This window comes from Haliotis cracherodii, unplaced genomic scaffold (assembly GCF_022045235.1).
Source record: "Haliotis cracherodii isolate W230 unplaced genomic scaffold, xgHalCrac1.p SCAF_9, whole genome shotgun sequence".
Classification (NCBI taxonomy): Eukaryota; Metazoa; Mollusca; class Gastropoda; order Lepetellida; family Haliotidae; genus Haliotis; species Haliotis cracherodii.
In genome coordinates this window covers 49,883,995-49,907,656 of record NW_027266343.1, presented here as the reverse complement: position 1 = coordinate 49,907,656, position 23,662 = coordinate 49,883,995, and the positions used below count along the sequence as shown (strand labels likewise).

At 41.9% G+C, this 23,662-nt stretch overlaps 2 protein-coding genes across 4 annotated transcripts; both read right to left on the bottom strand.

The window, feature by feature from the left end:
* Positions 1 to 1,768: 1,768 nt before the first annotated feature.
* On the bottom strand, positions 1,769 to 9,520 carry LOC139452341 (transmembrane protein 127-like). Of its 3 annotated transcripts, XM_071233784.1 has the most exons (5): positions 9,466 to 9,512; positions 8,341 to 8,376; positions 5,778 to 6,189; positions 4,349 to 4,519; positions 1,769 to 3,228 (listed from the first exon to the last, which is right to left on the bottom strand). In XM_071233784.1, exons 2-5 carry the CDS (start codon positions 8,347 to 8,349, stop codon positions 2,831 to 2,833), a joined length of 990 nt encoding a protein of 329 aa, XP_071089885.1. In that variant the 5' UTR covers positions 8,350 to 8,376; positions 9,466 to 9,512; the 3' UTR covers positions 1,769 to 2,830. The 3 variants fall into 3 exon arrangements, with proteins under 3 accessions (XP_071089885.1, XP_071089886.1, XP_071089887.1); XM_071233785.1 differs by lacking the exon at positions 8,341 to 8,376 and having other exon boundaries at positions 9,466 to 9,520; XM_071233786.1 differs by lacking the exons at positions 8,341 to 8,376; positions 9,466 to 9,512 and adding an exon at positions 9,136 to 9,273.
* Positions 9,521 to 19,694: 10,174 nt separating this feature from the next.
* On the bottom strand, positions 19,695 to 23,572 carry LOC139452342 (transmembrane protein 127-like). Its single transcript, XM_071233787.1, has 3 exons — positions 22,697 to 23,572; positions 21,108 to 21,278; positions 19,695 to 20,435 (listed from the first exon to the last, which is right to left on the bottom strand). Exons 1-3 carry the CDS (start codon positions 23,082 to 23,084, stop codon positions 20,053 to 20,055), a joined length of 942 nt encoding a protein of 313 aa, XP_071089888.1. The 5' UTR covers positions 23,085 to 23,572; the 3' UTR covers positions 19,695 to 20,052.
* Between the last annotated feature and the right edge of the window lie 90 nt (positions 23,573 to 23,662).

The following is a 23,662-nucleotide window of genomic DNA, read 5'->3' as shown; positions in this document are numbered from 1 at the left end:
CCCAAAGTCATAATATAAAACTATGTAACACAACTGTCCTCTGAATCATAACTCAAGTTTTTTTTATAAAATAGGAGTAATAAATAATCAGCACAAATAATATCAGCTGATATCCTCGCTAAAAGCAACATGGAGCCTATCAATTCAGCAAACAATTGACTTAATTTAACACTTCACCATATATTTTTATTTTCTATATCAAACTACAAAGGTCATTTTAAGGCAATGCAAAATGACCACACAATTAGTTTACTGACTTAAGTAAAAATAGTTTAGATCATGTTTCTGAATCGGGGCTGCAAGCAGAAAGAACAGTCAAAGGGAAGTAACTCTAGGCAATATTGTACGGTGACTGTGATACCAGCATTTCTTTTATCATGGTTATTTCACTTTAAATAATCATTTGGTTTACATGGTCGAGGTCTGCGTAAGAACAAGTCAAAAGTAAGAAATATTTCCATATAACAATGACGAGCAGTATGTCTCTCCCGCCCAGGCACACGCCACTAAGCAGAACACTACTGACTCCACAAAGACACACACAGTAGCAAGACACCGAGTCTCCTCACACATTGTTATACATCCTGTACACATGGCCACACACACATGCACTAAGGTGCATATACCTTACATATATGTACTTACACATACACTTTCTCGTAACACACCCAAACATAACCAGCAAGACACATAAATTTATACACTCACACATACACACACACAAACAATTAAAGCAGAAATCTTTGTACATGTATGCAACACAACACTAATAATGAATAGATTATTCTGCATATATCTTAGTCAAACAATATATGCTGACAAGACAATCCAAAAGAGCCACCAAGACAGGACAATCCCACACAGCCTCTATGACAGGACAATCCCAAACAGCCTCTATGACAAGACAATCCCAAACAGCCTCTATGACAAGACAATCCCACACAGCCTCTATGACAAGACAATCCTACACAGCCTCTATGACAGAACAATCCCACACAGCCTCTATGACAGGACAATCCCACACAGCCTCTATGACAAGACAATCCTACACAGCCTCTATGACAAGACAATCCCACACAGCCTCTATGACAAGACAATCCCACAGAGCCTCTATGACAGGACAATCCTACACAGCCTCTATGACAAGACAATCCCACACAGCCTCTATGACAAGACAATCCCACACAGCCTCTATGACAAGACAATCCCACACAGCCTCTATGACAGGACAATCCCACACAGCCTCTATGACAAGACAATCCCACACAGCCTCTATGACAGGACAATCCCAAACAGCCTCTATGACAAGACAATCCCACAGAGCCTCTATGACAAGACAATCCCACAGAGCCTCTATGACAAGACAATCCCACAGAGCCTCTATGACAAGACAATCCCACAGAGCCTCTATGACAAGACAATCCCACAGAGCCTCTATGACAGGACAATCCCACACAGCCTCTATGACAAGACAATCCCACACAGCCTCTATGACAAGACAATCCCACAGAGCCTCTATGACAAGACAATCCCACAGAGCCTCTATGACAGGACAATCCCACACAGTCTCTACAGTCTCTAGACACATGTCCTAAGTAGTCTGGTAATATCAACCCAACACAACAGATCAGGACTAAATCAACTTCTGTGAAGCATTAGCAATAAATACTCAGTTCTCTCGCAGAGAGTCACTGTCAATAGAGGAGCGTCTCTGATGGGGGTGGGTGGGGTAGTGGTCTGTGTTGGCGTGATGCTGGGGGTAGGGGTAGGGGTAGGGTCGGGATAATAATGAGCACTATAATATACATCTAAGGCCCGGCCCTGGCAGAGGTCACTGATAAATGATAAGCGATATACACTGTTGCTCTTTTCAGATCACCATAACATGGAGGGCAGGCCTAGTGTGGGAAAAGGGTGGGGTTGGGGTTGGTTCAGCGGGGGAGTAAGGAGGGATGGCGGTTGTGGAGATATGACATATGTACTGATGTTCTTTTCAAATAACACTATAGGAGAAAGAATTTATGGATGTCAACTTCTTTATCATGAGGAACAAGTTGACATCCATAAATTCTCTCTCTTATGTGAATCACTTCTAAATGCCATCCAAAGACTCACCACACTATGCCAAGGAGGGATAATGGCAGTGTAGAGGTGCTGGGGTTGGGGGTTGGGGTTTGTGTGATATGATCAATATCTATGCAGTGAGGACCTTCGGGGAGTGACACGTCTTCCCGAGGCAAAGGAATCAACTTTAGAGTCAAGTACAGTTTCCACCCTTGCCAAACTAGGCCAAAATTTCTGAGTTCGAATGTAGCGCCACCAGTGGCCATTACGAGTTATGTCCCTTTTTTTGTCCCTCCTATTGACCAATTAGATTCCACCTTTCATATCACATGCATTTGCTTCAAACAAAGTGGCTGTCCTCAGTCAAGATGATCTGATCGATAATCAAGATCTTTATTATAATATTATGGGTCTTACCTCGCGAAGTGCATCAGATCATTTGTGCACCTTGATCAAAAACATGAAAAGATTTGGAAAATATCTGCTGACGCTGAGCTGGCGGTACACATCCTTCGCAAATCCTGCAATTGACTGAAATCTACACAGCTGTTCACGAACCGGATATTTTGATTGGACTATGCATAAATGTAGTCCAGCCAAAATATAAGTCCATAATTCCAGCCTAGTTCAGTTAACTCCCTTGACTTGGGAAGATGGGAGGGACAGCGGCAATGTAGAGGTTGGGCTGAGGTCAAGGTTGGTTCTGTGAGGGAGTGGGGATTGGGATTGTGGAGGCCTGACCAATACACATACACTGTTGAGCTTTTCAAGCGACCACACTAGCAGGAGCTGGGCCAGGGGTGGAGGAGGTTGCAGATGTGTTAGATGTTGTTGCAGATGGGGCTGTAGAGGGGACATTGGGGGAGTAGGCTGGGGGTGGCGGCAGTTGCCCTATGAAGGAAACGTCGTGACTGTAGGGAGACAGTAGAGAGTGCAGGTCGTCGCAGTCGTCCAGCAAGTACGGCTGAGGGCGGGGCTCCTCGTGGAGAGGGTATCGGCGCAGGCAGTTGCAGGCCACAGCAAACACGGACACGCTTCCCGCTGCCGAGATCAGGTAGAAACTGACATCAAAGGACACCTCTACTTTCTTGTTGTCCCCTTGAAGCTGCTGTACTTGTGTCGTGATGAAATAGCACAGGATGTTCACAATCACACAGATCACAACTGCAACACAAGAGTTAATGTATAATACAAGAGAGAGTGAATCATACAAGAGTGAATGAATGAATCACACAAAAGTGAGTGATGAGTGAGTGAGTGAGTGTTCGTTGCTTAACATGGCACTCAGCAGTATTCCAGCTATGTGATGGCGGTCTGTAAATCATCAGGTCTAGACCAGATTGTTTAGATCATGAGCATCAATCCACACAATTGGGATATGATGACATGCCATCATCCAAGCCCCTGAGTCGCCTTTTATGATAAGGGGATGGTGGTAAGCCATACAAAAATGACAGAGAATCATACAAGAGTTACTAAATCATAGCATGCAGTGATATGTGCATCCTCACTAGTGCGTAGTGTTGTGCATCTTCCCTCGTATGTAGAGTTAGGCATCTTGCGTATAGTTCATGTGTATTGTGCATCTTCCCTAGTGTGTAGTATTGTGCATCTTCCCTAGTGAGTAGTATTGTGCATCCTCACAAGTGCGTAGTGTTGTGCATCTTCCCTCGTATGTAGAGTTAGGCATCTTGTGTGTAGTACATATGTATTGTGCATCATCCCTCGTGTTTGGCAGTATTGTGCATCTTCCCTTATATGTAGAGTTATGCATCTTGTGTATAGTACATATGTATTGTGCATCATCCCTCGTGTTTGGCAGTATTGTGCATCATCCCTCGTGTTTGGCAGTACTGTGCATCTTCCCTCGTGTTTGGCAGTACTGTGCATCTTCCCTCGTGTTTGGCAGTATTGTGCATCTTCCCTCGTGTTTGGCAGTACTGTGCATCATCCCTCGTGTTTGGCAGTATTGTGCTTCATCCCTCGTGTTTGGCAGTATTGTGCATCTTCCCTCGTGTTTGGCAGTGTTGTGCATTTTCTGTGTGTAGAGCCCGAACTGTTGTTTGGAATACCCTGTGTTACCCTTTTCGGGGTTGCATGATCGAAAAGCACATTCCGACTTTCACTTTCTCCGATCTGGTAAGCAATGCTCTGATTGGTCGAATGAAAGGTCTTCTGACATGACCTGTACGGGATGTTGTCAGAGATCTGTTTAGCGGTGGCAAGAACTAAGATCTGACTTTTATTAAACTGAGTGTGGTGCATCTTAACTTGTTCTGTGTACCTGTGAGTATGCTGAAGATGGCGTTGCGATGTAACATGCGGAAGGTCCTCTGCGTGGGCCCAGTCAAATCCAGCAGGAAGGCGATGAGGCTACAAATGACTGCGACACACGAGGCAGCTATCACCCACTTGAACACCATCACAGCCTTTGTGGTCACACAGTTGGCCATTACTGGGGAAACATTCAAACATAGCAGTACAGAATTAGCAAAGGATTCCAAACTAAGCGCCTTGGCAGGCAAAATAGGATTCTTATTTTTCATAAATTCAGAGGAAAATACATTGTACTTGAACCTCTTGTTCCCTTGTTAAATAGAAACCCACCTTTTGTCACTTCAGGCCTACCAAAGAAACCCAGCAGAGAGCTACCAAACAATGGAATATGTTCACACTTTAAATAGAAATAGCCACACAAATTACAAACAAAGACACAATCCCCAAAGACATGATAAAGTTTGCATCGTAGTGATATAGAGAATCTCACCCAAGTGTCGTTTGATATCAAATATATCAACACGAGTCGATAAAAGTTCAAAACTCTGAGTCTTGCAAAGGAGTTTTAAACCTTTATCAACAAGTTTTGATATATTTGATATCAAAAGACACAAGAGTGAGATTCTATTTATCATCAAACATCATTCTTCCAACTTTTTGAGTTTGTAGACGGTACTAAGATGTGTCTTAAGCATTGTTAAGTGTAAAAAGTACTGCTAACGGCTTCAGTAGAAGAGCCATTAGTGATGTCATTTGATTGTGACGTCATGGTATCCAATGGAGTCACAATGGTCTGCAAAGCATTGTGAAGCAATTTCTCAACCAAGCAATATCTCTTGTTGGGGACAGTTTTGGATGATACAAGTTTGTTGCATCCTGCACAATTAACTGTGTTTGTTTATCATTACAATGCAGACTTAATGGGGAGTGTGTCTTTCTTTGTAATTTGTGTTGCTATTTCTATTTAAAGTGTGAACCTATTCCATAGTTTAGTAGCATTTCCCTTACTAAAGTGAGTGAGTACGCTGCTTCATATTCCAGTAATATCACGGCGGGGGACGCCAGAAATGGGCTTCACATTGTACCCATGTGGGGAATCGAACCTGGGTCTTCGGCATGACGAGCGAACGCTTTAACCACTAGGCTACCCCACCGTCCCTTCACTTACTAGAATGAATGCAGCTAATGCCTAAAATATGTAAAAAGGTTCAGCTATCTTGAAAGATTTTGTGCATTTTAATTCATTGGTTAAACCAGCATTAGAAATTGACACTAGCCCTGTAGTCCTGGCCAAACTGCCCAAGAGTTAAGATATCATGAAATTTGCCATTTTTAAGGGTTTTGCTATATGTTATCATTGTAAGGACTAGTGGACTAAAAATGTTACGTTTCTACCGCTGGTTACCACAAGAATGTTCACCTGGCATGTATCTTACCATCTAGCATGCTGGGCCCATACTGATATAAAACACTAGAGCCTTCGTCTGGATATGTGCCCGGCGCTATAAAATGTCCACTATAGAAGAACTGAAACGCTCCCAGGAAGTGCAATCCTCCCCGCGGTCTCTGGATGAGGCTACAGAGTCCATTGTAGATGGACACCCATTTGGGTTCCGCCAAGGCCACACACAGAATCACAATAGTTATCATGTTACAAACGGCTCCGGCAAAGTTCCGTTCACGCTGTTTGAAATTACAGTGTGAATGGCGTCGACTGCGACTCTGGCCATCGCTATGACGACTGCGTGATCGGTTGCTTGAGCGACTTCTTCTTGATGTCGACTCCCGACTTCGAGTTCTCCCTGAACTCCGTGAACTTGGCATAGTGGGTAGTCTACTGATGCATGCCTGTCAAACAAGAAAGACAAACTTCATTACTAGAAACATATCAAGGTGTGCCAAAGGCATAAAGGCCATTTTGAATATTCATAATAGTTTGACTCATGACAAGAGCGCCAACTCACTTTCAGTATTATTTCCTGGTAGTCAGAGCAACGTTTTATCTTTGCTTTTTTTACTAACATCGCACTCAGCAATATTCCTGCTATATAATGGCAGTCTGTACATAATCAAGTCTCAACCAGACAATCCAGAGATTGATACCAATAACATTGATCTACTCATTTGGGATATGATGGCATATGTCAACCAAGTCAGCGAACCTGACCGCCCCATCCCGTTAGTCGCCTCTTACAAGGAGCATGGATTTCCAAAGACAAATTCTCACCCAGTATCTTCAGAGGGTCAAGCTTCAGATTCATGTTATCAAGGTAGCAGAAGTACCGTAAGTTCCCATGGTCCCTGGTCTGGTGGCCTAATTTTGGTTGCTGGTGATCTATGGCTCACTTTCAGTATGTATTGTAATGAATAGTCATATTTTAAGAGTATATGCTAGCTTCAAATACAAATCTATAATACTCTAGCTGTCTTACTGTCCATTGTCGACAGATTTTTATAAACTTTAAATGTATTTACTCAATACATAAATTGGTCTCGTCACAATATGGTTGAAATATTGCCGATGTGACACTCTTTACTGTGACTGTAGACCGTAATTGTTAATAGTTGGTGACCTTTAGCATGTTTAATGACCACTAATGTTCACTAGTGAACATGAAAAATATCTGTTTTGTTTTTCTACTTATATGATACAGGGGTAATATCCAACTTGTCCTCATCTTATTTTGGACTGGTGGTTTCAGTAAAGTAACTCTATATGGGGGAGCAACAACTAGTCCTGCTAGATTTTCAGTTGTCATGCACTAATGAACCAGTGTTCACATCTATCCCTGTGATATCTGACATGTCAGTAGTGTTAGTCATGTTCCCTGATGTTTTTTTTCCTATCTGTTAGTACAAATGCTTTGCAAATCCTGCAGTTGACTGAAATCTGTACATTGAAATTCATGTTGTTTATTAACAGTTCAGTACACAATTTTGATTGAACTATGCACCTCCTGACTGCTGTCTCAGACAAGGGCCACAGGAATCGCCCTTCCTTACTAGTATCATATAACGTCCAAAGGGGCTCTCACACTTTGCCGAGTTGCGTCCCAAATATGGACCCGAGCTGACTCAGGGGGTACTCCTATGGAGCTCATAGCGAGGTCGTACTAAACTCAGGGTAACTCTGGATACCTCGTACTGATCTATGAGAGTTTTGGAACTGCTCAAAACACTTGGGCCGCCAGCCAACTCCTAACAAACTCATAACAAACATACTCGTCCTACTCGTAGTACCCTCGTGGTGCTCGTAGAGAACTCGTATGAGGATTGTCTGCAAAATTTATTGCCAAGTTGACCATGTCTAATACGAGCTATACACCGAATTATTTAGCAGGTTGTAGCTACCTGGTACCAAAGTCGTACAGCTCGTATCGAGATTGTTGTGCTCGTATGAAACTCTTAACAGACTCCTATTGGACTCCTATGGGGCTCGTAACACAATCGTAGCGTACATGTATGATACGCGTATATATGTAGCCTCTTCCCGAATCCTAAGACAACCACCTCGGCAAAGTGTGAGAGCTGCTTAACTCAGGGATGCAACTTGGCACTAGCTTGCTATATATACTGAGTCAGTTCGTTTAATGTTAAAGGTATCTTAAGGGCAGACTAGTAAAATGTCAGGCTTTTTAGGGGGGGTGTCCTTATATGGGAAGCTATGAAACTTGTTAATGGCTAACAGTAATAACTTCTTAACCATCTTAGGGAACATTCTTGACCCTTCATCAGGTGAATACTGAATAAGCATATCGATTTTACACAAGGTGGGATTAATGGATAAAGGTAGGTATATAATGAGGAAGCCAATGGCATTAATGGCAGAGAAACCAATAAGATGTAGCGATGGGGCTGGGTGTTGTAACTAAGAGTGAGTGAGTATGGTTTTACGCCACTTTTAGCAATATTCCAGCAATATCACAATATTCCAGCAATACCAAGGTGGGGGACACCAGAAATTGGCTTCACACATTGTACCCATGTGGGGAATCAAACCTTTGGCATGATGATGACCAGGCTACCCCACTGCCCCTGTTGTAACAAAGAATTGACTTTGGTAACAATATAACAACAACACAATCAAGATGTCCCTGTGTGTTTAATGATAGGAATAAAGCACAGTAGAGTACTACCTTCTGTTCTCATATACTATCAACAACTGATCGGAGCAGCTATAGAACACGTTCACCTCTATTTGTTTTCAACGAGTGAGTGACTTGGGTTTAAAGCCGCTTTTATTAGTATTACAGTTGTGTCAGCTTAATGTGGGAAGAAAGTGATGCGGGTCTCAGACGTTAACTACTTCCGTGAAACCCACGAGCACAGGTATGGTGCTAACCAGCCTAGAAACATGATCAGGGCGAACCGGGATTAGAGCCCGCAATCATAGGTTTCTGGCGTGCCCAAGGGACGCAACTCTGCACAGCGTATCGCGTTGCCTTAAGACGACTGGGCCACCCGTGCCCCCGATATTCAATGAACCAAGGGCTAAGTAACCTACGCTAACCCTAAGAATTGAAAAGGGGTGCGTAAATTATCTTTGCGATAAATCTACTTAATATTTTTTCTTGAGATATATCTCTTTTTTATTAAAATATTGGGATCAAACAGATTCTAAAATCTCATCAAATATTGACCATGTCTAGACATTATTTTCCCATTTTTAATTATTCGGACACCACTGCCATTCCAGGATCACACTAACTTGTCTGACCACCTCCATTACTTATTCCAGAAGCTTGCTTCCATTTTTCTCGTGGACAAAGATATGCGTCAAACACCAAGTCTTACCTCATAATTACCCAACGGTACGAGTGAACGAGTGAGTTGGTTATACCTTCGCTTGGAACAGTATTGACTTATTAAATGATACAAGAAGGTTATTTAGTGTTACAATGAAGTCATGTTGTGTACTTTGGCAGGTTGTGTCATAACGCTGCCGAAGACCTGGTCATGACAGATCCTCTATTGTGGAATTGCCGAAGTTAGTCTTACACCAACTCGAAAAGATGACAGATCTTATCTATCATTATCGCAAATAACCTCAGGAATGTATTGTAACACGTCCTCATACATACAATTTCAGGTTACGTTTCTAAGCAACAGTACAAATCAATATACCTCCAAATTCTTCTGTCACCAATTTTTCTTACATCCTTCGCAGAGTTATCTTTGGAAACCGGAAGGAGATCTTCGGTTATGTTCGGCTATTTCCGTCAAATCCTTGTCGGCTGTCAGCAATATTCCAGCTATATGACGGCGGTGCGGAGATAAGAACAGGGAACATATGATAGTACTCTCTGATACGAGGCAAATTCATCACAACAATTTCGGCGTCACCACCCTCACCCCACCCCCCAACACATCTTGATCTATAATAAATTACCAGTCTCTTATGTCAGGGGCAATGTGGTTGTGCTAATTATTTCCAGTAGACGTGTTTATAATGGTCACTGTGTCAGGTGGATATATAAAGTAATTTCTGTGATCAAATGGTCTTCCATATAGTGTTTACCTAATGTTTATAGAGAAATCGAATTTATGCCGCGTTACCAATTAAGATAGTGTGTTGATTACGGCTCATTAGGCCCGAAAATAATTATTGATTACACCTTTACATACGTAACATATGTTACACTTGGGATTACACGTCTAGTACTGTTTGGGATGGAGTCCCATCCGGGATTTGAACCCACATCCTCAGAATAAGGCACTCAACGCCAGCAAACATAGTCAGCGACGTAACCCACTCAGCCTGAAAACTGGAAGTCCGACAACTGGTAGTCTAGATCCGCTACTTTCTGTTCCCTTCTTGTAGCCCGACACCCTGGCCGTTGTGTGCTGTCATACTCGGAAATTGTGGTTTCGAATCCCGGATAGGTTTCCATCCCCAAAGTGCTAGAATTTGTAATTTACTAAGAGTGAGTGAGGTAGGTTTAACGCAGCTTAGAATAGTATTCTAGTTATGTCACGGCGTGTCAGTTTAATGTGGGTTTTTTTTTTTTCATCAGTGGTGGTAAGCCCATCTATTGCAGTGCGTAATATAGAATTGCAGACTGTGTGTATAAAAAAACCTACAGATGATTTCCACGCCTAGTAATAAAGAAAGAAAACAGGGGGAAACACACGAATGTGTGACAAAAGAGCCACTAAACTCAGAATTCCAACATTTTCAGAATTAAGTATTTTGGGGTTCGGGTGTGTGGGTGTGGGGTGGAGGGGGTTGTCACAAAACTTAATTCGACCTCGAACTTTTGAACTGGTCCCTTACTGAGACTGTATAATCCCCCAAATTAAGATATGTGGAGAAAACCTGCGTCAGATTCTTATATCGGTTTTTAAGGAAGATGTTGAAAAAATGGGTGTCGCAGACATGCAATATAACAATGGTTGTGTAGCTCCAAAGGATAAGTGTGGTTTAACACTACGGCTGGGACGAGTCCAAATTTACTATCCGGGTACCCACCACGCTATTACCCGACCCTACCCGGATACCCGCTATATGTCTCAAGACTTGGGTGTAAAAAGTCCGATTGGGAATTGTTTGACCGTAGCCCTGGTAAAAGAAAGAAATATAACATTTGTTACATTTGACCACTTTCTAAATGGCATTGTGTCTTCATAGCTTTCGGCCATGGGAGTCGTGCGAATTAACACTTGTCAGAGGGGTACACAAAGTACGTGATCTAGACGACCAGTTGTCGGACTTTCATTTTTTGTGGAAGCCTAGGTGGCTGAGTGGGTTGGATCGCTAACTTTGTGTGCTGGCGAATAGGTGCCTCACTCTGACAGTGGGGTTCGAATCCCGGACTGGACTCAACCCCAATCCCGTGTTGGATCCTGTGGTCTGATACACATGTATTTACTCCCGTGTTGGAGCCTGTGGTCTGATACACAGGTATTTACTCCCGTGTTGGATCCTGTGGTCTGATACACAGGTATTTACTCCCGTGTTGGAGCCTGTGGTCTGATACACATGTATTTACTCCCGTGTTGGAGCCTGTGGTCTGATACACATGTATTTACTCCCGTGTTGGAGCCTGTGGTCTGATACACAGGTATTTACTCCCGTGTTGGAGCCTGTGGTCTGATACACATGTATTTACTCCCGTGTTGGAGCCTGTGGTCTGATACACATGTATTTACCCCTGTGTTGGATCCTGTGGTCTGATACACATGTATTTACTCCCGTGTTGGAGCCTGTGGTCTGATACACATGTATTTACTCCCGTGTTGGAGCCTGTGGTCTGATACACATGTATTTACTCCCGTGTTGGATCCTGTGGTCTGATACACAGGTATTTACTCCCGTGTTGGATCCTGTGGTCTGATACACAGGTATTTACTCCCGTGTTGGAGCCTGTGGTCTGATACACACATGTATTTACTCCCGTGTTGGAGCCTGTGGTCTGATACACAGGTATTTACTCCCGTGTTGGAGCCTGTGGTCTGATACACAGGTATTTACTCCTGTGTTGGAGCCTGTGGTCTGATACACAGGTATTTACTCCCGTGTTGGAGCCTGTGGTCTGATACACAGGTATTTACCCACGTGTTGGAGTCTGTGGTCTGATACACATGTATTTACCCCTGTGTTGGAGCCTGTGGTCTGATACACAGGTATTTACTCCTGTGTTGGAGCCTGTGGTCTGATACACATGTATTTACTCCCGTGTTGGAGCCTGTGGTCTGATACACAGGTATTTACCCACGTGTTGGAGTCTGTGGTCTGATACACATGTATTTACCCCTGTGTTGGAGCCTGTGGTCTGATACACAGGTATTTACTCCCGTGTTGGAGCCTGTGGTCTGATACACAGGTATTTACCCACGTGTTGGAGCCTGTGGTCTGATACACATGTATTTACTCCTGTGTTGGAGCCTGTGGTCTGATACACAGGTATTTACCACCGTGTTGGAGCCTGTGGTCTGATACACAGGTATTTACCACCGTGTTGGAGCCGGTGGTCTGACACACAGGTATTTACTCCTGTGTTGGAGCCTGTGGTCTAACACACAAGTATATACTACCATGCTGGAGCCTGTGACCTTATACACAGGTATTTACAATTATGACTTATAGAGACAGGCATGTGGCCTATTGTATCACACTGTGTAGACAGGCATGTGACCTATTGTATCTCACTGTGGAGACAGGCATGTGGCCTATTGTATCACACTGTGGAGACAGGCATGTGGCCTATTGTATCACACTGTGGAGACAGGCATGTGACCTATTGTATCACACTGTGTAGACAGGCATGTGGCCTATTGTATTTCACTGTGGAGACAGGCTTGGGCCTATTGTATCACACTGTGTAGACAGGCATGTGGCCTATTGTATCACACTGTGTAGACAGGCATGTGACCTATTGTATCTCACTGTGGAGACAGGCATGTGGCCTATTGTATCACACTGTGGAGACAGGCATGTGACCTATTGTATCACACTGTGGAGACAGGCATGTGACCTATTGTATCACACTGTGTAGACAGGCATGTGACCTATTGTATCACACTGTGGAGACAGGCATGTGACCTATTGTATCACACTGTGTAGACAGGCATGTGACCTATTGTATCTCACTGTGGAGACAGGCATGTGGCCTATTGTATCACACGGTGGAGACAGGCATGTGACCTATTGTATCTCACTGTGGAGACAGGCATGTGGCCTATTGTATCTCACTGTGTAGACAGGCATGTGGCCTATTGTATCACACTGTGGAGACAGGCATGTGGCCTATTGTATCACACTGTGGAGACAGGCATGTGACCTATTGTATCTCACTGTGGAGACAGGCATGTGGCCTATTGTATCACACTGTGGAGACAGGCATGTGGCCTATTGTATCACACTGTGGAGACAGGCATGTGGCCTATTGTATCACACAGTGGAGACAGGCATGTGGCCTATTGTATCACACTGTGGAGACAGGCATGTGACCTATTGTATCACACTGTTGAGACAGGCATGTGACCTATTGTATCACACTGTGGAGACAGGCATGTGGCCTATTGTATCACACTGTGGAGACAGGCATGTGGCCTATTGTATCACACTGTGTAAACAGGCATGTGGCCTATTGTATCACACTGTGTAGACAGGCATGTGGCCTATTGTATCACACCGTGTAGACAGGTATGTGACCTATTGTATCTCACTGTAGAGACAGGCATGTGGCCTATTGTATCTCACTGTGGAGACAGGCATGTGGCCTATTGTATCACACTGTGGAGACAGGCATGTGACGTATTGTATCTCACTGTGTAGACAGGCATGTGGCCTATTGTATCTCACTATGTAGACAGGCATGTGGCCTATTGTATCTTACTGTGGAGACAGGCATGTGGCCTATTGTATCACACTGTGTAGACAGGCATGTGACGTATTGTATCTCACTGTGTAGACAGGCATGTGGCCTATTGTATCTCACTATGTAGACAGGCATGTGACCTATTGTATCTCACTGTGGAGACAGGCATGTGGCCTATTGTATCACGCTGTGTAGACAGGCATGTGGCCTATTGTATCACACTGTGTAGACAGGCATGTGGCCTATTGTATCACACTGTGTAGACAGGCATGTGGCCTATTGTATCACACTGTGTAGACAGGCATGTGACATATTGTATCTTACTATGTAGACAGGCATGTGACATATCATATCCAACCACGGAGACAGGCATGTGACGTATTGTATCACACTGTGTAGACAGGCATGTGACATATTGTATTTTACTATGTAGACAGGCATGTGACATATCGTATCCAACCACGGAGACAGGCATGTGGTGATGGGAACTTTATTCCCCACAGACAATAATTCAATAAAAATAATGCCCTCTGTAATATAAAATTTATTCCACGAGTCTTGAATATTGGTAACAATGGATAATAAGTGTACAGTTTCTGATTTAACAGACTTATTTACATATCTACAGTCATTCATCTCAGATCTTTCATGTAAACAAAATGCAACACTCTGAAATGTAAGTGTTTAAGATTGTGGAGGTTTGTGCATACTCAAGGCAGACATGTATCACAATAATCATAAGCTTGTGGTTGGTTTTATAATTAGCAGTCACAAATTATTCATATAGAACTGTGAACAAGACAAATCGATGTAACCAGAAATATCAGATGTGCTGTCTGTATATATACATCCTGGAGGCATCAGCTGAGTCAGTAGACACACATCACATCCTACCTACTGGCTTACAGAGACATACTGACAAAAAGTAGAGTGAGTGAGTGAGTGAGTGATTCCATGAATACCCTGGCGTAGTAATAAGACAAGTTTGAGATGCTACATCCTACTGGGCCTAACACATTGGTAAGTTGTCTACAGAGACCTTGAGAGGAAGTTGTCTACAAAGACCTAGGCATGGGGCTGTCTACAGAGACCTTGAGAGGAAGTTGTCTACAGAGACCTAGGCATGGGGCTGTCTACAGACCTAGGGGTGGGGCTGTCTGCAGAGATATGAAGGTGGAGCTGTTTTCTGAGACATAGGTTGGGGCTGTTTACAAAGACCTATAAGTGGGGGTGCTTACTGAGACAGAGGATTTTGGATGTTTACCAAGCCTTGGCAGGGAATGTTAGACCTGGGCATTGAGAGAGGTTTATATTTACTGAGACTTAGGGTGGGGAATGTTCAATGAGACCTAGTTTCTACATTTAAGATTGTGTCAATGTGAGTCACCTGAATGATGATGAAAGTCACCGGTATTACTTCATATGTGAGTCATCTGTATGACTTCATATGTGAGTCACCTGTATGACTTCATATGTGAGTCACCTGTATGACTTCAGATATGAGTCACCTGTATGACTTCATATGTGAGTCACCTGTATGACTTCATATGTGAGTCACCTGTATGACTTCATATGTGAGTCACCTGTACAACTTCATATGTGAGTCACCTGTATGACTTCATATGTGAGTCACCTGTATGACTTCATATGTGAGTCACCTGTATAGTCATCTGTATGATTTCATATGTGAGTCACCTGTACAACTTCATATGTGAGTCACCTGTATGACTTCATATATGAGTCACCTGTATGACTTCAGATATGAGTCACCTGTATGACTTCATATGTGAGTCACCTGTATGACTTCATATGTGAGTCATCTGTATGACTTCATATGTGAGTCACCTGTATGACTTCATATGTGAGTCACCTGTATGACTTCAGATATGAGTCACCTGTATGACTTCATATGTGAGTCACCTGTATGACTTCATATGTGAGTCACCTGTATGACTTCATATGTGAGTCACCTGTACAACTTCATATGTGAGTCACCTGTATGACTTCATATGTGAGTCACCTGTATGACTTCATATGTGAGTCACCTGTATGACTTCATATGTGAGTCACCTGTACAACTTCATATGTGAGTCACCTGTATGACTTCATATATGAGTCACCTGTATGACTTCAGATATGAGTCACCTGTATGACTTCATATGTGAGTCACCTGTACAACTTCATATGTGAGTCACCTGTATGACTTCATATGTGAGTCACCTGTATGACTTCATATGTGAGTCATCTGTATGATTTCATGTGAGTCACCTGTACAACTTCATATGTGAGTCACCTGTATGACTTCATATATGAGTCACCTGTATGACTTCAGATATGAGTCACCTGTATGACTTCATATGTGAGTCACCTGTATGACTTCATATGTGAGGCATCTGTATGACTTCATATGTGAGTCACCTGTACAACTTCATATGTGAGTCACCTGTATGACTTCATATGTGTGTCACCTGTATGACTTCATATGTGAGTCACCTGTATGACTTCATATGTGAGTCACCTGTATGACTTCATGTGAGTCACCTGTATGACTTCATATGTGAGTCGCCTATATGAAACCAATGTGAGTCGGATGTATGACAATCAATGTAAGTCACATGTCTGACTTCAAGTGTGTCATCTGTATGACAACAAATGTAATTATTTGTGATCTCAGGATGACAGAACAATTATATATGTGACATTATTTGTTGATCACGGTCGATGGGGAGCTTGCAACATAAAATGTTTACAAAAATGCAAGGTTTAATAAATATGCAAACTTAACACAGCCTTCATCACACACAGTGTGAGAAGTGTTAACATGACATCAACAGAGTGGGGTAGATATAGCAGCAAGGTATATACAACCTACCATGGCCTGCCAGAGAAATGGGGAGCACTGGAAATTAACAACAGCCTCAAAATTGTAAAAGACTCAACAGACAGTGGAATGTAGGAAGACGCTACTGGCAGGTTCAATCTTGCAGAAGTATTAATGTATTAGTGTAGCAAGTCCATGTCCCAAGGCAAATCAGAACAATCACTTCACCAGCTTCCACTACACACAAAATACAGCAACACCTGAATATTGAGACTACTCGTGTGTTGATAACACATCTTTCCTCTGGCCATCTAATAGTAGTGGGACAATACACGATACATCGGTGGATCATGGGTTTTTACTTCTCGATCACAATTGCACTCAAAATAAAAAGTATCAATTCTTACCTTTCATAAACGTTACACCAAACACTAATTACAAGTGAAAACATAAATATTTTCATAAATTGCTCCATACTTGACACTGCCAACTGTAAATCGCATTACATTTTTTAATTTCAAATTAACTGCTACTGCTACTTCTTATTAATGAAATATAATTCTAAACTTGACAGGACATTGAGTTTGTGTTGGTAGTCGTTGGTTTGGCACTATTCCAGCAGATCGTGTCGTCCTTATTAACACACACAGACATTTGAAGTGAAAATCTAGAAACACATCAGCCAGTGTGTCATTTGGGGTTTCAATTATCACTTTTTAGTTGGGACGTAATCATATATCGCGATATCGATAAATTTATAATGTTGATGCTGTATCAATACAAATTAATGAAAAATGATGCTGATAATTCCCTGCATATGTTAAGATTACCATGGTTAAGATGGACAATAAAAAGGCAGAAAATTCAAATTTAATTTAAGGGATCAACCTAGTTCAAATTTAGCAATAAGTTGATTAATTGCAGGTTTAGATAGAATTTCTTTATTTATTCATATCTAGAATAACTGCTTCATTTATTAATCGATATATATCATGATATCTTTGAGTCGATATATCGATACTAAACATGCCAATCAATGACACGCCCACCTTTAAGTAGTTTCAAGACCATCTGTCTTTAAATTGGAGTGGGTTTGTCCTTCAAACAGAATTGTGTTAGGACAATATGATATAACAGCGAAACAAGAGTAGATACAAATATTTTGTCCAAAGTTTTTTTTCTGTTTTCAGTTTTGTACTGCCTGTTGTAGATCAACAGATAAAAAATATAAGGTCTGGTAATGAAACTGGATCCTCAACATGACAAGTGCCAAGTTTTCACGCATCTGATTGTCTAACTTATCCTCATCTTACTCTCATATTGTAGACAGAGTCTCATATCAGGCATAGCAATTCCTGTCATTGTGTTGCCATGGCTACACGATCTTAGGTCCCTTAACCTGCTAACTTACATAACAAAAATCTTGAAAAGAGATTCTCCTGACTATATCATATGAAAATATAGTTCTATAAACATGACGACATAACATGATCATGTGATCACAACCAACAATAAAAAATAGAACAACTTGTGGATTCAAATTTTCCAGATCTTCAACATGTTAATCTGTCAATACAGATTCAATGTATATATACACATTATCACACTTCACGGGGGATTGGTTCTCAATATATACAGAATATATACACAATAATAGACCATATTAGGAATGTAACAAAAGTGGGAGCGGTGATGATACACATTGCCCTAAAGAGAGGACTGTATGATACATATTGCCCTAAAGAGAAGACAGTATGATACATATTGCCCTAAAGAGAGGACAGTATGATACATATTGCCCTAAAGAGAGGACAGTATGATACATATTGCCCTAAAGAGAGGACAGTATGATACATATTGCCCTAGAGAGGACAGTATGATACATATTGCCCTAAAGAGAGGACAGTATGATACATATTGCCCTAAAGAGAGGACAGTATGATACATATTGCCCTAAAGAGAGGACAGTATGATACATATTGCCCTAAAGAGAGGACAGTATGATACATATTGCCCTAAAGAGAGGACAGTATGATACATATTGCCCAAAGAGAGGACAGTATGATACATATTGCCCTAAAGAGAGGACAGTATGATACATATTGCCCTAAAGAAAGGACAGTATGATACATATTGCCCTAAAGAGAGGACAGTATGATACATACTGCCCTTCAAAAAGGACAATATAAGACATATTGCTCTAAACAGGGTACAGTACCTTACATATGGCTATAAACAGGGTACAGTGCCTATATATGGCTATATACAGGGTACTGTACCCTACATGTGGCTATAAACAGAGTACAGTACCCTACATATGGCTACAAACAGGGTACAGTACCATACATATGGCTATAAACAGGGTACAGTACCCTACATATGGCTATTAACAGGGTACAATACCCTACATGTGGATAAACACTGGGTACAGTACCCTACATATGGCTATTAACAGGGTACAGTACCTTACATATGGCTATAAACAGGGTACAGTACCCTACATATGGCTATTAACAGGGTACAATACCCTACATGTCGATAAACACTGGGTACAGTACACTACATATGGCTATAAACAGGGTACAGTACCCACATGTGGCTATAAACAGGGTACAATAACCTCCATATGGTTATAAACAGGGAACAATACCCTACATAGGGCTATAACCGTATAGTACCCTACATGTGGCTATAAAGTCAGATCAACATGATCAAACTGACTGGTATTATACAAAGGTATAGTATAGGTGTACAGAGATTATTCAGTCATGTTTGCAGATGAGATGGTCTTCCCCAACTAGGCAACAACGCCCTCGCAGTCATCACTAAAGCAATGGTAATGTTCTAAATATGTAACCAAAAAATAATTCTCCCTTGCCTATTTCTTTTCCAAAGGCCTCTGCCTGTGGCCATTATAAATTAATTCTTAGATTTTCATCCCCACCCGACTCCCTACCAAACACCCTGCCTCACGTCGTATTACAGTCATCAGCACCTACAGGCGAAGAAACTCACGACATGTGTCCTTCTTTCCTTACTTGATAAAATACACACTGTACAAAGTCCATGCAGGCTTCCTGTAAATCGCATCCGTCAACAGTTAATGTATCGTCGGATCATAAGTTTTCGGACATCATAGGTTTTCGGACATCATAGGTTTTTGGACATTATACGTTTTCGGACATCATATGTTTTCGGACATCATTTGCTTATCCTGATTACTAGCGCTATAGCAAAGGGTGTGTCGTCACACAGACATTGCAAATACTCGGATGATGGCCTATTTTTAAATCTTAAGCGTACGAACACCAATAACACAGAGATACACTCCTGACTCATACTTAAAAAAATCATATCCAAATTTAATTATTAATTTATTGTGACCTATTCATGAAAATTCTGTCATATATATTCATGACCATCAAATGCTTCTCTCCACCCCAACCCCTTACAGTACATGTCTGTGACACATCTCTTGTAACTGAATGTGAATGTGTGCCAGCTCCGGCCAACGTAACTGTGGCTGTATTCCCTGTACGACCTAGCCCATCACCCGAGACTGGCTTCTTGCTAAGCACTGACACTGAGAGACTGAGCAGCAGCTGATTCCTGTGGGGCGGGTGTGACCCCTGCTGCTGGTGTGTTGGGGGAGGGAGAATATGGGGGCGGGGAGACGTTAGGGGGTGGGGCGCTCTGCTGGTCGTACAGGGCAGCCAGATACTCCATGTCATCACATTCATTGAGGCGCTGGTATGAGACATCCTCGTGCAGGGGGTAGCGTCGGAAACAGTTACACGCCACGGCAAACACGGAGGCACTTCCTGCCGCCGCCACCAAGTAGAAACTGATGTCAAATGTGACCTCCACGTGATCCTGCTTGGTCTTCTTCTGGATTTGCTCAACAAGGAAGGATATCCAGTAGCAGAACAGGTTGATGACCACACACAGGGTCACTGAAACATGTGAAACATGCATTATTACCCACACACAGGGTCACTGAAACATGTGAAACACATTGATAATCACACAATGGGTCACTGAAACATTTCAAACATGCATTATTTCCCCCACACAGGGTCACTGAAACATGAGAAACACATTGTTAACCATGCACAGGGTCACTGAAACGTGTGAAACACATTGTTAACCATGCACAGGGTCACTGAAACATGTGAAACATTGATAATGATGCACGGGGTCACTGAAACATGTGAAACAAATTGTTAACCATGCACAGGGTCACTGAAACATGTGAAACACATTGATAGCATGCACAAGATCCCTGAAACATGTGAAACACATTGTTAACCATGCACAGGGTCACTGAATCATGTCAAACACATTGATAATAATGCACAGGGTTACTGAAACATGTGAAACACATTGATAACCATGCACAAGATCCCTGAAACATGTGAAACACATTGAACCCACACATAGTAAGTTAAAGTCAAAGGTACAGCATAGCCATGGTATATGACATTACTTGCACATGGTGTACTTCTCATGCTTAGCAAGGTTAGCACATGGTTAGAATGGCCTTTGCAGAATAATATTTACTTGTAGTTACCAAGGTACAAGAGCCTGTTCTCGTTCTAGCCAGGGTACCGTGTACTGCCACCTACCTGTAATGATGCTGAAGATTGCATTACGGTGAAATCTTTGCAGAACTCTCCCGGACGGCCCTGTTAGATCGAGGAGGAAGGAAGCCATGCAGATCACAATCGTCAAAAAACTGAAGAAGATGACAATCTTGAAGAGCAGCACCGACTTGCTGTCCACACAGTTGATCAACACTGGAATGACAGTTTACATGGCAACAGTCAGTACTAGGTGCGCCTGTTTGGGTCATTTTAATTAAACACACTATTGTGATGCCACTAATGCAATAGTGATTGGTAATATCCTGGCCTTATTTACCAATAACATGAGAACAAAGCATAACCATGATAATGCAACTGCATTGTGACACAGCCGATTCATTTTCTATCAAAGAAGTATGGCCTATCCTGTCCAACTCATGGCTTTTCACGTTGGTGATGACAAGATGAAATAAAACATATAAAACGCTGAATAAGTGCCTTTGTTTTACATATGATAATGTCAAATGAAGATATTTTGTTTTGTGTTTGTTGCTATATTCCAACTATGTGACAGCAGTCTGTAAATAATAGAGTCTCGACCACACAATCCAGTGATTGACATCATGAGCATTGATCCATGCAATTGGGATATGATGACATGCGAGCCTGACCACCTGATCCTGTTAGTCACCTCTTACGACAAGCATAGTCGCCTTTTACGGCAAGCATGGGTTGCTGAAGATGTTCTACCCCGGATCTTCACGGGTCTCAAATGTAGATAACTACCATTCATGCAGTTCTCAAATCAAGATGGCTGTCTTGAACAATAATTGGTTCATTATTAGAACAGCACTGTATTTCTGGTATACAACTGTGTACTTTAATCATGGTAATACACGTTTCAAATGATACATTTTGAAATATTTTTTCTGTGTCCCATTAGCAGATTTGGGAGCATCCATTTGATTTATAGCAGGGGGGTTGGGTGGGGTTGCGAACAAACATATTTTTGGCATATCATTTCTGAACGACTTGTTCATTCAAAAAATCTTCCAATCTTCCCAAATAGTGAGTAAACAATATATAACAAGTTTGATTATTATTTGTATTGCTTATCCTACACAGAAATTCAATCACAAATTGATTGACACAATGGCGGAATCATGGAAGTGATTTTTTCTCTCACATCGTTATCTCCCCTGAATGCATGCCAACTAAAACATGTAAAAGGCAGCAAATGACCATATTTAGTGTTTAGAAGACAGAATTTGTCCATAGCTGTCAAACACTTTAGCTCCCTATATATCACAATAAGTATTGCTATAGTTTAGACTTTGTAACTAGTGATCATTATTAACTGAGATGCAGTGCTTAAACATTATTAAACATATAAATGCTAGATTGGCATACATAACATAAACGTGCGTGTGGTGCAAGAGTTTAAACCAATTTAATCAAACGTTCTAAGAGTGCCAAATGGACTGATCCATAAGTAAAGTCACTCTTTAAGTTCTTATTGAGAAACAAAAATAAAGGAATGGATGTCTGTATTAAATTAAAATCATGACTATGGCACTAGCATCCCTATGATAGATATACACAGTGATTACAGATGCTGAAATGATGACTACCTTCATCTGGATCTGGACCAAAATGGTAGTGTATAGACTTGTCTGATTGCATGGTAACCAATTTGCCGCTGTAGAAGAATTGGTTGACACCGAGAGAATGAAGATATCCATTCTTTGTGTCTGCCAAACTGCAGCCCCCTCCGCGGAGGGATATCCATCGGGGTTCAGCCATTGATACACACAACAGCACGATCGTTATCATGCTGCACACTGCTGCCGGGTAGTTTCGCTCCTTCAGCTTGAAGCGAAAACGACTCTGACTCTGACTCTGTGAATGGCTTCTTGATTCTCGGTGTCGAGTACGAGATCTTACTCTGGATCGATTTCGCCTTGTGCCACCCTCGCGATTTCTCCCTGAACTCCTACTTGTACTTGTGCTTGACGGCATTGTTGCAAAAACGTGAGAAACTATTTCCTCACTTTTAGAATTGATAGTTTACGTCAACTGCCCATACAGAGTGTAAGGAGTTATAAACAGGATATGATGTCAGAAAGTAGATATGCTCGAACCACTGACACAGTAAAGACTTGAGTAAATGACGTGACTTCAAAATTGTGGGAAGATCTGTCAGTTGTCTCCCTCTCTCTGTCATGTAGAGTTTTAATCATGACACGCCCTAAATAACTTATTCACAGGGAGGCACGTATTAAAACCCAATCTAACAGTGCTTCCGGGTTCCTAATAAACACCACGCAGAGTCTGTCTGAATCGTTGGAAAATTGTTGAAGGTTACAATAAAATTCGTACAACATCAATTTTCCATGTAGACCATTACATCAGATTATCCATATAACAAAATATGAATCGTCGTTGTTCCGAGAATAAAGCTGTCACTATTTCGATCCCGTTCAGACAGAAGAGTGGTGTCCCTCAGCTGAGATGAACCCGGAAGTAAACAAAGTGATGACCGTTATGACCTCGATTATACATACACTTGAAACTGCATGCTGGATAAACGGGTGACA